Source organism: Miniopterus schreibersii (assembly GCF_964146895.1).
Source record: "Miniopterus schreibersii genome assembly, chromosome: 12".
Lineage (NCBI taxonomy): Eukaryota > Metazoa > Chordata > Mammalia > Chiroptera > Miniopteridae > Miniopterus > Miniopterus schreibersii.
This window is the reverse complement of record NC_138112.1, coordinates 33,418,965-33,434,598: the sequence shown is the minus strand read 5'-3', so window position 1 is coordinate 33,434,598 and position 15,634 is coordinate 33,418,965. Positions and strand designations below refer to the sequence as shown.

Genomic DNA, 15,634 nt, shown 5'->3' with positions numbered 1-15,634 from the left:
TATAGAAAAGAGCAGAAATGCAAATACTGATAGAACCCACAGATCTCTAGATGGTGGACATCATTCTTTTCTGGAAGTATGATGTTATAGTTTGTGATACAAGATGATTCAAGCTGCCCAGTGAGTCCTGCATTCTACTTAGATATGTACATTAGGACAGGTTGATGGATAGATGAGCTTGTTTGTTCAGAAACAATTAAAATAAACACACTCGGGGTAAATTAGATAATAAATATATAAAAGAATAAAATATTAGATAATGAGGTGACCATTTTAATTATGAAGTTTTATTTTTATTTGCATAATAATTGTAACTCTATCCTCTTATCTGTCTTTGTTTCTTATAGCTATTGGATGAACTCCCAATGATTTACAGCTGTTGTATGTTTGTGTACTGCATGTAAGTATTTAACTTTAAAATTTAGTTATTTGATATATTTTAAAATTCATATTGGCCTCATAGCAAATGAAGTTATATAACCAATTCTGTTAATATTACTGAGAGATTGTAATAATGTAGAAGATTATAATATTTGTGACCTTAATGTAGAGTACAATCTCTGGGAAGTTATAATAATGTTTATTAACTTTTGTGATATCAATACCCTATAGCCAACTTAGGTAGACTCTTACTTAAATTTGATATAACTTGCATAATTTGCCTTTCCTTGAGTTATACATGTTTAGATAAAGATTTTATATATTATGCCATAAAAATAATAATTATCTACTCTGTACTTATAATTGTTCTAGAGATACCAAGTCATCTCTAAGATAAATGCGTATTGTCCCCATATTATAGATGAAGTGAAGTACAGAGAGGCTTAGTAACTTGTCTAAGGATATGTTGACATAAGAAACATCCAAGCCTGTAGAGAGTTTTTATGAGAGTTTGTTTGAGCCAAAACTGACAACAGTTGCTTCGAAGCAAGAGCTCAAATGCTTTAGAGAATGACAGTTTTTGCAGTTTCTTTTATGCATTTGGAATTAAGGAGGGAACTAAGGAAGATTACATGAAGGTGGGAGAAAGCAAGGCAGGGATTGGATTACAGGATAGTTAAGATTTTGTGCTCTCTTAAGGGTGGTTAGACTTATTCCAAAGGTGTGTTAACTAGATGCACAGAAACAGTAGACAGGGCTTGCTTAAGGCAAAGATAAACCTTTTACTAAAAAGTTATATGCCTGGGGCATTGCTTCCCACCGTGACCTGACCATTTAGGAATTTATCATGAAATCACTTGGGAAGTTACTTAATGTAGAACCCCTTTTCCATCTACAGATATAAGCAGAACTTATGATTAGGTGACTTACCTAAGGTCATGTAGTTAGTATCAGAGTTGGAAATTGAACTACAAGTTTAATAATCTTGTTACCAGAAAGGGTCTGCCTAGGGCCAGGGGTAGTGCATGGGTTTTTGACTTTGTGCAGGAAAAATTTCACAACTTAAGTTCCTGTGAATTTTAGAGGATGTTTATTAAAGCTGAGGACAGTGAAACAAGAAAGGGCTGGGGAAATGAGCCTAAGCTCATCTGGTTTGGCTCACTAAGAAGTCAGAGAAAAAGGGGCATTGGGGGCAGGTTCAAGGGATTTGCCCCAGATGAACTGCTACTGCCCATTGCTGCCATGGTTGCAAGCCTCCTGGGGGTCCTTAGTGTTTAGGAGATGCATGCCTGTGGTGAGAGAAGGGGCAGAGAACCTTCTTTTGAGAGTTTAGGGGAGGATCTCAATAGAATATTCATCAGCTTTATACTGCTGTACCAAGATGAGATTTATTCTCTTTATCTGTCCTTGGATGTGGTTGGCAAATGGCACTAATTGGATTTCTGCTATCTGTTTCCCCGAGTAGGGTAATTTAAGCTATTTTCCCTCTGGTTGGGGAGGAGAAGTGCAAACCATTTGCTCTTAAGTGTCCTTGGTTTAGGGAAGATAGGATTTAGTAGGTGGCTGCGAACTGCTTGGCATCTAGATTTTCAAGGCCGATGCAAACTGCTCTTTAGTTATCTGTCTCAGTCTCCCTAATTACACTTGTCCTGACTTACTAGCCTGTCTCAGCCTTACCTTCTAAATGTACTAATACTTAAGATGTCTCTGAGCCCCTTATGTGATGGTTATCTGATTCTTTTCAGTATGATTATTGCTAACTCAAGAATGTCTTCTAAAGATATATAAAATTCAGAAGAGTTCAAAAATATATATTTAAAAAGTTCTGAAATTTTTTTCTGTAAAGGGCCAGATAGTAATTGTTTTTGGCTTTGTGTACCTATATTCTCTGTTGCAACTCTTCAACTTTGCTGTTGTAGCGTGTAAGATATGTAAACAAATGGGTGTGACTGTGTTTCATAAAATTTATTTACGAAAAACAGGCTTAGTCTGAGAAATTGCCCTTGGGCTGTAGTTTGCTGCCCAGATCTAGACAAATACTTTCAGGTGAGCTCTTTTTACTAAGTAATCAAGTTCCAGAATTTAAAGATAAAAGAGGTCTTAGAAATCACCTGTGCCACCACCTTTTTTTACAAGTAAGGAAATAGGAGTTGGGTCCAATTCCCACAGCCAATTAATTAGTAAACTGAGAGAATTCTCCTGCTGCTTGTATTAAAACATAGGTTCAGAGGTTGGATACTTAACTGATGGTCAGATATATGTTTATATTTTCTTACTTACTAAATATTTCCTCTGTGTCAGACACTATCCTAGTGACTAGATATAGGGAAAAAAGATTTTATCCCTGCACACAAGGAATTCACAGTCTGGTTGGGAGACAGATAAGTAAAGAGATGATTAAAATAGAGTGATACTTTCTTTTTTTTTCTTTTTTTAAATTTAAAGAAAAAATTTATTGAAGATCTGAAAAACAATTCCTTGCGTCTATCATGTTAAAACGTGCATTAGACAAAAATACAAAAACCATAAACAAGCCACCACTCTTCAACAATCTGAGCAAAGATAAAATGCCTAAGGAACAATGTGGATGACTTGCAAAGGATAAGCTCTTTACTGTAAGCACCAATAAAAAAAAAAAAGTACAAATGGATGAGTGTGATCAGTTATATACACTGAATTGAACCTTTGGCACTAGGAATCAGAGCATTTTGTAATATAGCATTAACACATATTATAAAAGTGCGTAGTGTCAAAGGAGTAGAACCACCAGCATTCAAAAGCAGCTTTGTCAACTAGGCAATAGAACACTACAGTATGTCCCTCCGTTGTCCATCAATACATTGGTAGCAACTTTGAAATGAAAAACGGGAAAGAAAAAGGAGCTGTAACCCCTTCTATTTTCTGTTTAAAATCAAACAGAAACAAACATCGATTCTGTTATACACTAACATTTTCAAAGTACATCATTTGTACAAGAGAAGGACTAAGAACAGAAACGTGTCACAGATCCAAACGTAAGCTGAGTAAGCGCCTCACACAGCTTTCCAGTGGTACTGGGGGGGGGGGGGGGGAGCCACTTCATAGTCGCTGGTGCTAAACAAGGTCCCAGAATTCTTTGCCAGGTATTTCAGGAAATCATGAAGGTAATTCAGTAACAAAGCAAGGCTCTTCTCATCCAGAGGTGTATAGGCCAGCATCACTCTAATTCGAACGAATAATCTCAGTAGATGTGGCGCTCCATACACATGGGACATGGGTGCGTCAGGGTGGTCTGCGAGGATTTCAGCATACTGCGGTCTCTCAAATTTGTAGAGCAGCTGAGTGCCCAACATTACATTGAAGTATTCCTTTATCCCCGCCACGACTTCATTAACAGCATGCTCCATATTATCCGTGTTTCCTCGTGATTTCTTATAATTTGCATAATCCTCCAGAATGGAATCCAAATTCTTCTTGGCAGGAAGATAAAAGAGCTGTTTCTGGTGGGTAATTAAGTCCCAGTCATCAACCAGCCATGGTTTTAGTTCTTCAGGAATCTTTACTTTAACTTCAACTCTGTTCATGAATGTTTCCTCGTTTTCAACCAGTAGGATCTACTCGAGCTCTTTTCTTGCGAGGAGGCTGAGGTGTCTCACTGGTGCTGCCACCATCTCCATTTCCAGGCGTTTTCTGTTTGTTCTTTTCGTTTTCACTTCAGCGTTTTTCTGCTGCAGACCAGATGTCTTCTTTCCTGGGGCAGCCCCTCTCATCTTGCCCTCTGCATACTGCTCTTGATTGGCTTTTTGAAGTTCTCGCTGTTTCTGCAGATTGGTGTCCACATATTTGAGCACTCTGCTCTCTGGAACCCATTCATCCCAATTTTTATTCCAACCACTGTAATGTATAAAGTATTTCACTTGTTTGTCCTTTATGGCAACCTTTACACACTTTGCTTCATAAAGAAGAGGCCCATGGAAGCACAGCACTCGCTCACCCTCTTGGAATTTAGGCTTCGGGTCCTGCTTCGGCACCATTTATAGGGATTCGCTGCCACCTCCTCTTTTTCCCACCACCCCGACTACCGTCCCCCCACTCGCTACCCCACCCAGCTCCGCGTCTAGAGTGATATTTTCTATAAGTGTGTCTTAGTCCAGGCTCATTAGTTGAAAGCTGTAGGAACCTACTCAAGCTAGCTTGATTTAAGAGATTTATTTATTGTAAGGACTTGAAATTATGTGGAACCCAACATCAGTAGGTAGAGCCTCATTCGACTGAAAGGACAGCTTCTCTCTCTCCCTCCCTCTTTTCTCCATTCCTTCCTCTCAACATGGTTTCAAGACTGTGTGTCTGCTTTATTTTCCCCTCCCTGCAGACCACTCCTCTGCTCATTCATCTACTTGTTCATTCAATTTGGCTGACCTGTTATCAGAATCACACCTGGAATCCATATGGCTTTATACTTTGATTCTCCACACTTAATTGATTCAGTCTCCAGTTTCCAAACACCAAATTTCCAGGGGAGAGCCTCTCATTGGCCCATTTTAAGTAAGGTGCCTACTCTTGTTCCGCTCAACCTGTTGGAGGCTGTAGACAGTACAAGTTCTCTAAGATGAGAGTATGGATGGGAAGAAAAATGATGGGCATCACTAAATCCAGAGGATTGTGTGTAAGTGGTCAAACAGCATTCTATTTGTTTTTCTAGTTATATATTCTAAAGGAATTTTCTTTTTCTCTCTCTTTTTAAGGTTTGAATGTTTCAAGATCAAGAACTCAGTAAATTACCATCTGCTTTTTACCTTAGTTCTATTCAGTTTAATAGTAACCACAGTAAGTCACATTTTGTTTCTAACAGATTAAGCATGTGAACTAGCCATTTATGGAGTTTGGCACATTTTGCTTCCAGTGTTTGCTTCATGCTGTTGAAACTGAAATGTTTGGTTTTTTTTTAAATATATCTTTATTGATTTCAGAGAGAGAAAGGGAGAGGGAGAGAGAGAGATAGAAATATCAATGATGAGAGAGAGTCATTGATCACCCCTCACTGCCTCCTGAACACCCCTAACTGGCTGGGTATCGAGCCCGCAACCTGGGCATGTGCCCGGACCAAGAATTGAACCTCGATCTCCTGGATCCTAGGTTGATGCTCAACGGCTGAGCCAGCCTGAAAACTCACAGATACTGCTTCTTTGTTTCTCTTTTAAGTGTTATTTCTCAACAAAACGTTGAAACAACTTTTTAAAACTCTGGTTTAAAAAAAAAACTGGGGAAAAACCAAAATGCTCATATTTAGTAGAAATGGGGGAAAAATGAACTTTTTCTCATGGATGGATATATTGCCTTCTGTTTGTTAAAAAAGAGAGATTCACTCTGCTCTATTGAGTCTCATATGACTATTTTTTAACCTTTTCCTACTAAGTTGAGATAACTGGTTACTTCTTAGCCTACCCAAGTGCTTTTTTACCTCAAGTGAACTGCATTTTGTATAAAGAGATACCCATTTCACAAACTTTTATTACAAACCTTCCATATCAGGCAGTAGAAAATATAAAGATGATTGAGAAGCAGTTGTTTTGCTTGAGGAGTACATTCTAATAGGGAAGTCAAACATGTAAACAGAGAATTCTTCAAAAGATGATAATTGCAATAATGGAGGTAAAAACTAGTTATACAATGATGAAATGAAGGAGTATCAATGAGGATTGCTAGACGTGGGTCAAGGAAAGCTCCACAGAGAAGGCATTTTAAGCTGGGTTTTAACTGATGATTAGGAGTTCACCAGGTCCTTGGACAAGAGTGTGGTGAAGCATTTCTAAATAGACAACTACATTGTCCTTAGGCATAGAACTATGTGTACATGGACAGTGAGGGTACAGAGGAAGGTGAGTGGTTGCTTTTGCTGAACAGAGAAAGGATCAGAAAAGGCTTCAAGAAAGAGGTATAGTTTGAACTGAATCATGAAAGATGAGTGTTTGCCAGCAGGAGAGGATTTCTGAACAAAGTGAAGAGCAGCATGTTTAAAGATAGAGAGGCATGAAATTAGCACATTTGGGGAAGCACCATACTTTCTAGAGCCTAGAATGAAAAAGACAAGAGGAGAGCAGTGAAGCCAAACAGAAAAGCAGGAATGAGATCATGGAAGGCTTTGAAATTTGGACTTTATCATGTAAGTGATGGGAGTCATTTCAAGATTCTGACTTGAATTTTGATTCTCTCTACCATGTCATTTTAAAGATGTACTCCTATAATGCAATAAATGCATGCTATATCTTGAGTAGCCATTGAACTTAACCACCCACATGACATTAGAGCCTAAAACTAGGGTTTGTGTTAACTGGGAACACATCTAGGTGAGTGAGTTAGAGGTTTGGGGAAGCAGAGGCACAAGAGATTTGTTTTAAATATTTTCACTTACTGAGCACCTGTTATGCTAGACACTATTATGTGTTTTTTTAAAGATTTTTTTATTGATATTTAGAGAAAGAGGAAGAGAGAAATATCGATGTGAGAGTGAGATATTGACCCACTGCCTCCCTCATACCCTCTAGGAGGGATCAAGCCCGCAACCCAGGCATGTACTCTGACCAGGGATCAAACCTGCAGGCAACCCTTCGGTGCATGGTCTGAGGCCCAACCAACTGAGCCACACTGGCTGGGCTACTTTTACATATTTTAGTTTCTTATTTCTAACCACTATTATTCCCTTTATCCTGATAAGGAAAAATTGGTCTTTTGGTTGCGATGCCACTAATACTTGCTCAAACCATGTAGCAAGTAAATGGCAGAGTCTGAAATTTATCTTGTGTCTCTAACTCTAAGGCCAGTGTTCTTTCTACTATAGAACAGATCTGCTACAGGGTTGTCAGGAATAACCTCTTTAGCCATCATGAGTGTCCCTGTATCTTTGCCTCTCTTTGATGCTGATGTGAAGCCAAGAGGCCAGAGCCATCCACAACAACTTTGAAACATGTAGTTTACCATGGTAAAGCTAGCACTGGGGAAGGCCCAGCTGTAGGTACTAGCTCTCCTGTGGTGTTGCCACCGAATCTGATTGGTTTTATATGACTGGAGTCAGATCTATGTAGCAGAATTAGGGAAGCAGGAGAGGTTGGGATTTGCAGAATTGTTGGAATAGGTTTTCTTTTTCCCTCCTTACTGCACTTCATTCACATGTGTTTTAATATTTTGCAGGTTTACCTTAAGGTAAAGGAGCCTGTATTCCATCAGGTAATTCTTAAAAATTATTACACATTTGAATGGTTAATAATACTTGCCTGCTTGTGTTTTCCTTTTCTGGTAAATAATATGTAGATACAACTTTTGAAAATGAAATGGTAGATGTCTTAAGAAAATTCAGTGTTGAAAACAGAGGTTGCAAACTCAAGTGCCTACAGGAGCCAGCTGTAGGTAACAGGACTCTACGTGGAACATTCAATGCCCAGGACACCTGGCTGTTGGTAGTCAGTAATGCAAGTGCAGCATTGCTCTTATAAGTAGAAAAAAAACAGGAAGCCTTATGCACATATATATATAAAGTCTTTTTATAACATTTTCTAGAAAAGATAGACAGAAAAGTCCTTGAATATTTTCCCCCTAATATATATTTTAATAAAATTTTTGAAGTAGAGTGTTACTTAAATTGAGGGAAGCAAACACAGGAAACTTTGCTGTAGGAAATAATGATTTAAGTGCATCCCATAATGAAACCAGAATGAAATAAAGTAGCAGACCCTAACAAAAGAGAGCTATTGTTTATTGAGTGCTACCATGTGCCTGGCACTATGCTCATTGTTACACAGACTAATCTCCCCAGCAGCCCCGCAAATTAGGGATTATTGTCTGAGTTATAAGGAAAATGAGCTCAGAAATATTAAGTAATTTGCCCCAGGGTTACACAGTTATTAAGAGGCAAAGCCAGGATTATAACCTAGATTTGTCTCCTGTCACCACTGTTTTAACAAACTAGTAAATGAAAATAAAGAAATAAATAAGTACACATTTCAGGAGTGCCAGGGACCTTGTAGTTTTAGATTATTTTTTGCCTAAATAATAAGTAAATATTCCTATAACTTTTTTTAACTGAAGCCAGACAATAATCATCTACCTGAAATCTGTTATTTTACTTTTTATTTATTTTAAACAGAGATGTCAGACTTTATATATTTATTTATTATTTATTATTTATTTATTTTTAAGAGAGAGGAAAGGGGAGAGAGAGAAAGAAACATTGTTTGTTTTTTCACTTATTTATGCATTCCTTGGTTGATTCTTATATGTAGCCTGACCAGAGATCAAACCTGCAACCTGGGCGTATCACAACGACACTTGAACCAACTATGCTACCTGTCCAGGGCTGAAATCTGTTTTTTAAAATAAATTCCAAAACCACATTATTGTGCCTTGCTTTTCTACAGACCAGCTGAAAGTAGACATACTAAAGTGGATGTTACAGGAGAGGACAACCTTCAGCTCACTTCCCTGTTTATTATAGCTTGAAGCGATGTCATTATTTAGAAAGATTTATTGACAGTGTAAAAAATGAAGTTTATATGAAAAATAGTTTTTGTTTGCCTTTAGAAGAGAAAAATCCACAAAAAAAACAAAATTTGGAAAATGAGGTTTATTTTTGTAAGTTTATGACCATCAATTTTCCATTTTAGACCTATTTGACATTGTTTATATAAGAAAAGTAAACTATTCATATAATATCCCATGCTGTAATTTCTATGTGTTTTTCCAGTAATAAATATTTTCTTCTCTGTGTAGAAGGGTAATGTTTGCTGATAGGATGGGAGGTAGAATTAAAGCTTATAGCTATGGCTTATATCCTAGGCTTAGAGATTAAAAATCAGAATAGAGAAGTGAAGAAGTAGGAGAATGCTAGGGTGAAGTGGATAAGCAACCTGAAGGTAGAACATATTCATTAATTCAACAGGTGTCCACTGTGTACCTTCTCAGTACCAAATTCTGAGCTGGAAGTTGGAATTAAAAAGACATTAGAGTAAGACTTTAAGATCTAAAGTCAGACAGACCTGGATTCTAATCAAGTCTCTCCACTTACTAGCTGTATACCCTGGACAAGTTACTTAACTTCTTTGAGCTTTTTAAGTGCCAGGCCTTGTACTAGGCACAAGAGATATATTAGCAAATGAAATAAAGAGGTCCCTGCTCTTGAAGAGCTTATTATACTACCTAAAATTGGTATAATAATCTCCTAAAGTTGTCTGAGGATTAAATGAGATATGAATATAAAAAACCTTTAGCACATAGTAAACACTCAGTAAACATTAACTAATATTAATATAGCAAGGCAAATAAGGTATGGCTGCTGATCTCAAGGTGCTCACTGGTCAGGAAAATAGACATGTAACAAAAATTTTTTAGTATATATGTCTTGTAATAAATATGTAAAAGTGGTGCTTATGTAGAGAAGGGCACAGTCTGTCTTAGACGACTCGAGAGGATTACAAAGTACATCTATTCCATGTAGCTAAATTATTACTTACTCTAGTCTTAAAAAGCAAGGTAGGTAAAATGGCCCACTATTGTGATGCAGTAGTATTTCTTGCTGTTGTAAAGCTTTATTTAAAGAGGCCTTTGCCTCAAATATCTAATCTAGAATATCCTATGCTGATCTGCTAAGTAATTAGAAGAGAAACTATCTATATTTATGGCTTTCAAAAAAATCTATCCATATTTATTTTCTGGATATCATTCTTAAAAGAAAACTGCTTTTTCTGAGATTCTTCTATTTGTCAAAGTTCGGAGTATTGCTTGCATTCTTTCGTATAACTGTTGATGTTCTTTTTTTTTTTTAAGGTCTTTTATTAAAACAATGCTTACAAATAGTTCACATGGCTTCTGTGTCTTTCTCCTACATCTCCCAGCTCAGAGGCAGCACTTGGCCTTCCCTTTGTAACAGATGCCTTCAATCCTGGTGTAGAATGGGCACAGGGAAAAGTGGCAGGTCCTTCCCTTTTTGGAACATTGGTATTCTGAATACCTGTGGCATAGTCCCGTAAGAAGGCCAATGGCTGGGGCCATCTGGGAGAAGAGTAGGCAGACAGGTAGCAACAGAATGTAGAAAACCCTCATGGTGGTGCCTGGCTTGGCTGGGATGGCAGGAGGAGGAGAGGCTGCTTAGAGGCTAAGCCCACAGGCTTCTAACTGCTGATGTTCTTATGTATAGAAACTTAAGAAAAGTTATTTTGGAATTCTTAAGTGGAAAATTGTTTTGGAATTTGTGACGATTTAGAACAACGTTTAAGATCTTAAAAACAATGGAAAAGGAGGGAAAAGCAACGTTGTCCAATCTAAAGAAGCCCTGGCTTGAGAGTTTGGAATCTTGATTTCTATACCACTTTGACTTCTTGCCACTTTGTTTGCCATGGGCAAATTTCTTGCCATGACTATTCTTCAACTTCCTCACCTGTAAAATGTTCAAAAAAATAACTATTAGTTCACAAGAATAATATAAAAATAATTAATATAATAAAAACACAAGGCAGTGAACACAGTACAGTTTGATACTAAAAGTACATATTAAAATGTAAGGTGATGCACACATTTTTGCCTGTGATAATAACAGAAAGCTTCTGAAAGGAGATATTTGAGTTGGGCCTAGAGAGGTAAGTAGTGATATACTGTTAGAAGGAAGGAGTCAATAAATACTTTAAAAATATCTGCCACAACCAGGATGATTGTCTTACTAATTAGATTAGCTTCCCAGAGGGAGGAATTACTGATAACAGTTCTGCTTTACCATATTAAATATAAGGTGATCCAAACATCTTCAAAAGAGAGCCAAATACTATCTATATAATTTGATAGTCTTGCAAAGTGTAAAGTATACACTTTGAATAGCCACCACACTCAATAGAAACACTCATGTATCTTAAATAAGGAAACAAAAAAAAGCATATATGAAGTAAAATATTTAAAAAGTTATGCCTGGCTGGCGTGGCTCAGCAGTTGAGCATCAGCCTATGATTCAAGAGATTGAGGTTCAGTTCCTGGTCAGGGCACACGCCTGGGTTTCTGGCTTGATCCCCAGCAGGGGGCGTGCAGGAAGCAGCTGATTGATTACTCATCATTGATGTTTCTCTCTCTCCCTCTCCTTTCCTCTCTGATATCAACAAAAAAATATATTTTCAGAAAATAAATAAAAAGTTAGTGAACCCTCTTTAAGCAGCTAATTAACAAATCAATACTTGAATATCTCAGATGTCATTTCATCTAATGTCTCAAAGAGTACTGTTGCTTAAAATCTTCCTGCCAAAGTGATGTCTCCTCAAGATTGTTTCTAGACAGGAACTTAAACAGATTTGTTTAAATTTTATTATGTTCCATTTGTGCCATTTCATTACAAATTAGAGATGTAAGGAAACTACTGTGTAAGCACACTTGGAAAAGAAGCTGACGTTTTTAAATATCTGTTACGTGCTAAATATTGTATATTCTTTCATATAGTTTATATGGATTTACTTACCTATTATCTTAAAAAATCAAACCTGTATGGAAATTATCATCTTCATTTTGTAGATGAGATAACTAAGAGTCAGAAAGGTTAAGTAATCTGTCCAATTTTTTAAAAAAATATATTCTTATTGATTTTAGAGAGAGAGGGAGAGAGAAAGAGAGAGAAACATTGATGCTAGAGAGAAACATCGATCAGCTGCCACCTGCACACCCCATAGCCCTGGCTGGGAATCGAACCAACCTTTCCCCAAGGATATTTTTTCCATTGCTTTTCAAAGAGGGAGGGGGGAGAGAGAGAGAGAGAGAGAGAGAGAAACAGATGTTAGAGAGACACATCGATTGGTTGCCTCCTGCACATGCCCCAGTGAGGCAGGGATCTAGCCTGCAACTGAAGTACGTGCCCTTGGCTGGAATCAAACCAGGGACCCTTCAGTCTGCAGGCCAGTGCTCTAACCACCAAGCCAAACCGGCTAGGGCTTAAACCGACCTTTTGGTGTGTGGACTTTGCTCAATCAACTGAGCCACACTGGCCAGGGCTACCCAATGCTTTTCATCTAGTTAGCGGCAGAGCTAGATGTTGTACCCAGGTCTTTTTAATTTCAAAGTCGATATGTCTTCCATGTGATGATGCCCCTGTAGCAGATTACTTTGGAATCTAATTTATTATCAGAAAAATACATTTTTTTAAAAGAATGAAAAAATGCTGTTTAGATTTTAGTGCAATGATGAACTTATTAGAAAGTTAAGATTAAATATGTAAAATTTAAGTATAGCTATGCTTTACTTGAGGTAAACTAGAATTCAGTTATCCACTTTAAAAACTACCCAAAGTCAAAAATAAGTGAAGTACTTTGGGAATAAAAAGAGATTAAGTAATATCTATAGAAGGATTTCAGGAAGGCTTCACACAGGAGATGACATCTGAGCACAATTTATTTGACTGTAGAATTCTTTCTCATAGAGTATCTCTTAGCATCTCCCAGCACAATAGTATTCTGGGTAATATTATTTGGAAAATCCTGTGCTAAAATACAAGCTCCTGCATAACATGAGAAGAGAAAGGAAAACTGGAACCAAATTGTGAAGCACTGGATGTCAGGCTAAAGCTTAGATCTTATGCTTTTGCCATTGACAGAGGCATGACGTAAGATTTATTTCAGATAATTTTGGCAGTTTTATGTAGGATGAATTAGGATTTTAAACCAGCTCTGAATATCTGTAAAAACTATATTTTTACCACCAATAGACCTCATTGCTTTATGAGACTTGTGTCATTGTTTTATAGTTATATTGCTAAATGTAATATCTACATTTAGCTTGTTAGTATTTAAACTAGCACTTAATTATGTAGGAAGCACCAACCTTATCATGTAAGAATAACTTATATTAAGTCCCCAAATAAAGTGCCTCTTACATCCTCGTTTGACTATAATTATAGGAAGATGAAACCACTGTCACCTCGTTAAGTCCCTTCATTTTACAAATGGGAATCCAAAGCCAAGATAAATGAAGTTGTTCAAGGTTATATAGTGAAGCAGTAATCAGATAATAGAAAATCTAGATCCCTTTGCTTTTTCTGTTAGAGTTTCTTTACTATGCTTGAACAGTTGATTGTCATTAATACAATGAGTGAATCCATTACAAACTCCAAATGCCTAAATCTCTTTCCATATATGAGATGACTCATATATCGAAACCAACTGAGACACACTGGCCAGGGCAATTTTAAAAGTTTTTAAACTTAAAAAAGGAACAAATAAGAAAGTGACAGACAAGCAAATGTAAAAATAGGTTTGAAAAATAGACATCAAATAACCAGTAAACATAACATACAATGTTCAACCATAATCAGGGAAATACATATTAAAAACCACAGAGATTAACAGAAACTTAGAAGCCTGACTGCTATGTGTTGGTGATTATGTGGCACAAAAGAAACACTCATACACATTGGTTGGAGTCAAAATTGGTATAACCACTTTTGAAAACATTTTAGCATTTTTTAGTAATTTTGATAATATGTATATCCTCTGACCCAGCAATTGCATTCCTAAGTACATACCCTAGGTAAATTTGTGTAAATGTGCACTAGGATATGTGAAGAAGAATGTTCATAGCAGTGAAATTGGAAATAACCTGAAGATGTTCATCAGCACAAGAATGGGTAAATTGTGGCATGTTTATCCAATTAAATAGTATATAACATAAAAAAATGAATGAACTAAGGCTACATACACAACATAACTGAATTTGAAAAGACAACACAAAAACAAATGTATGCAATATTATTCTACTGTAAATTCAAATTCTATTAAAATTCAAAAACCAAATATTTAGGATTGCATATTTAGGAGACAAGTTTAAGTTAGTAAATATGTAGAGAAAAGCAAGAAAATGTTTATTATAAAAGTCAGGAAAATGGTTTCCTCTAAGGAGGAGGGGAGAGGGTTGCACTGGGAAGAGATACATGCAGCACTTCTAGGTATTAACCCGGATCCATTTCTTGCCATGAATGGTACTCTCCCAGCTGTTGACTTTGTAAGTATTAGTTAAGTATTCATTTATGTCCTATGCAATTTTTTGTATTTAATAATTCACACTTTTAAAAGTTCAATTTTTCCACTAGGTTCAATTTTCTAGCTACTAGTACTTACACAGGGCCCCATATAGGAAAAAAAGAGGTTAGTTGATGGAGCCAAGTCTCGGAAGATGTGGAAGCACATTTGTAAAATAAAGAACCCAAATTAGATTAAATTCAGTCAAGAAGAAATGGGCACCACTTTCTTTGGAGACTAGGAATGAGAGAAAGAATGCAGTGAGAGCACCCATATATGAATACGGAAACATTTAGGAGAGTTTAAAAGAGGAGTTCATAGTTATACTGTTATAAAATGGAAAGTAGAATAAGTTGCTGAAAGGGAAGTTAAAGAGAAGGGAAGGATCTAGGGAGTGTGAGGCAAAATTTCAGCATTTGTTCAGGTTTCAGCAGATACTTAAAATTTCACATAACCACAGAACTAAAATTGACATAGGATTTCTGATAACTGGTTATTTACAAGAAGGCTCTGAATTTTTCCTCAAGGGTTAGCGTGACTCTTAATTATATAATTACATATTTTGAAAAATTTTTTAAAATGTGATGAAGGATAATAAATGTTTACATTGAATTGAGAGGGCTATTTTTGTAGGCAAAATGTCCTTCCTTTGCCAAAAAATAATGATTTTACTAACATCATTTTTTCTTTTCTTATTTAGGTCATGTATGGAATGTTGGTCTTCACATTAGTACTTCGATCTATTTATATTGTTACATGGTAAGTAGTTTGGATCATGAACACTATGATTAGAGTACATTCAGATGGTAAATCTATAGCCTAAATTGAAATAACACATAAAACCCAATTCCAGCAGGGATGTTCATTGAAAACTATAACCCAACATTTATTATGGTATAATCACAAGGAATACTAGTTCTTTAAGCAAGTCATTAGCATCATGTGAAAACAAGAGGTCCAGAATTAAAGAAATTTGAGCAAAACTATGTCTTATGGCCTCTTTTTGTTTATAATGTACAAGTATATTAAAGGCTTTTAAAAATTCTAGAGTAAAAAAAATTTTTGTTTCTCAAACACCTTTTAAGGAAAGCTATTAATGTCACACAAAAATCAAGTGTTCCAGAAATATTTAGGAAAAGTTATAATCTTTATAGAGTTTATGAAGATTAAATAAATATTCATATGAGTACCTTACATAGGGCCTGGCCATACAGTAGGGACTCAATAAATAAATAGTATGACTT

At 36.4% G+C, this 15,634-nt stretch overlaps 2 protein-coding genes and 1 pseudogene across 3 annotated transcripts in view; 2 read left to right on the top strand and 1 right to left on the bottom strand.

Annotated features, from left to right (window-relative positions):
* Positions 1–15,634, top strand: part of TSKU (tsukushi, small leucine rich proteoglycan) — a 167,963-nt gene that overhangs the window by 93,775 nt on the left and 58,554 nt on the right. The gene's annotated exons all lie outside the window — the stretch shown is intronic.
* The window catches only part of ACER3 (alkaline ceramidase 3), an 84,882-nt gene that overhangs the window by 44,017 nt on the left and 25,231 nt on the right, over positions 1–15,634 (top strand). The window contains exons 4-7 of the mRNA XM_081153084.1: positions 348–400; positions 5,106–5,187; positions 7,549–7,584; positions 15,091–15,149. Coding sequence (XP_081009210.1) covers positions 348–400; positions 5,106–5,187; positions 7,549–7,584; positions 15,091–15,149 — 230 coding nt within the window. The remainder of the gene's footprint in view (positions 1–347; positions 401–5,105; positions 5,188–7,548; positions 7,585–15,090; positions 15,150–15,634) is intronic.
* LOC308565643 (mortality factor 4-like protein 1 pseudogene) lies at positions 3,378–4,159 on the bottom strand (annotated as a pseudogene). Its single transcript has one exon. The product of its transcript is annotated as a mortality factor 4-like protein 1 pseudogene (transcript).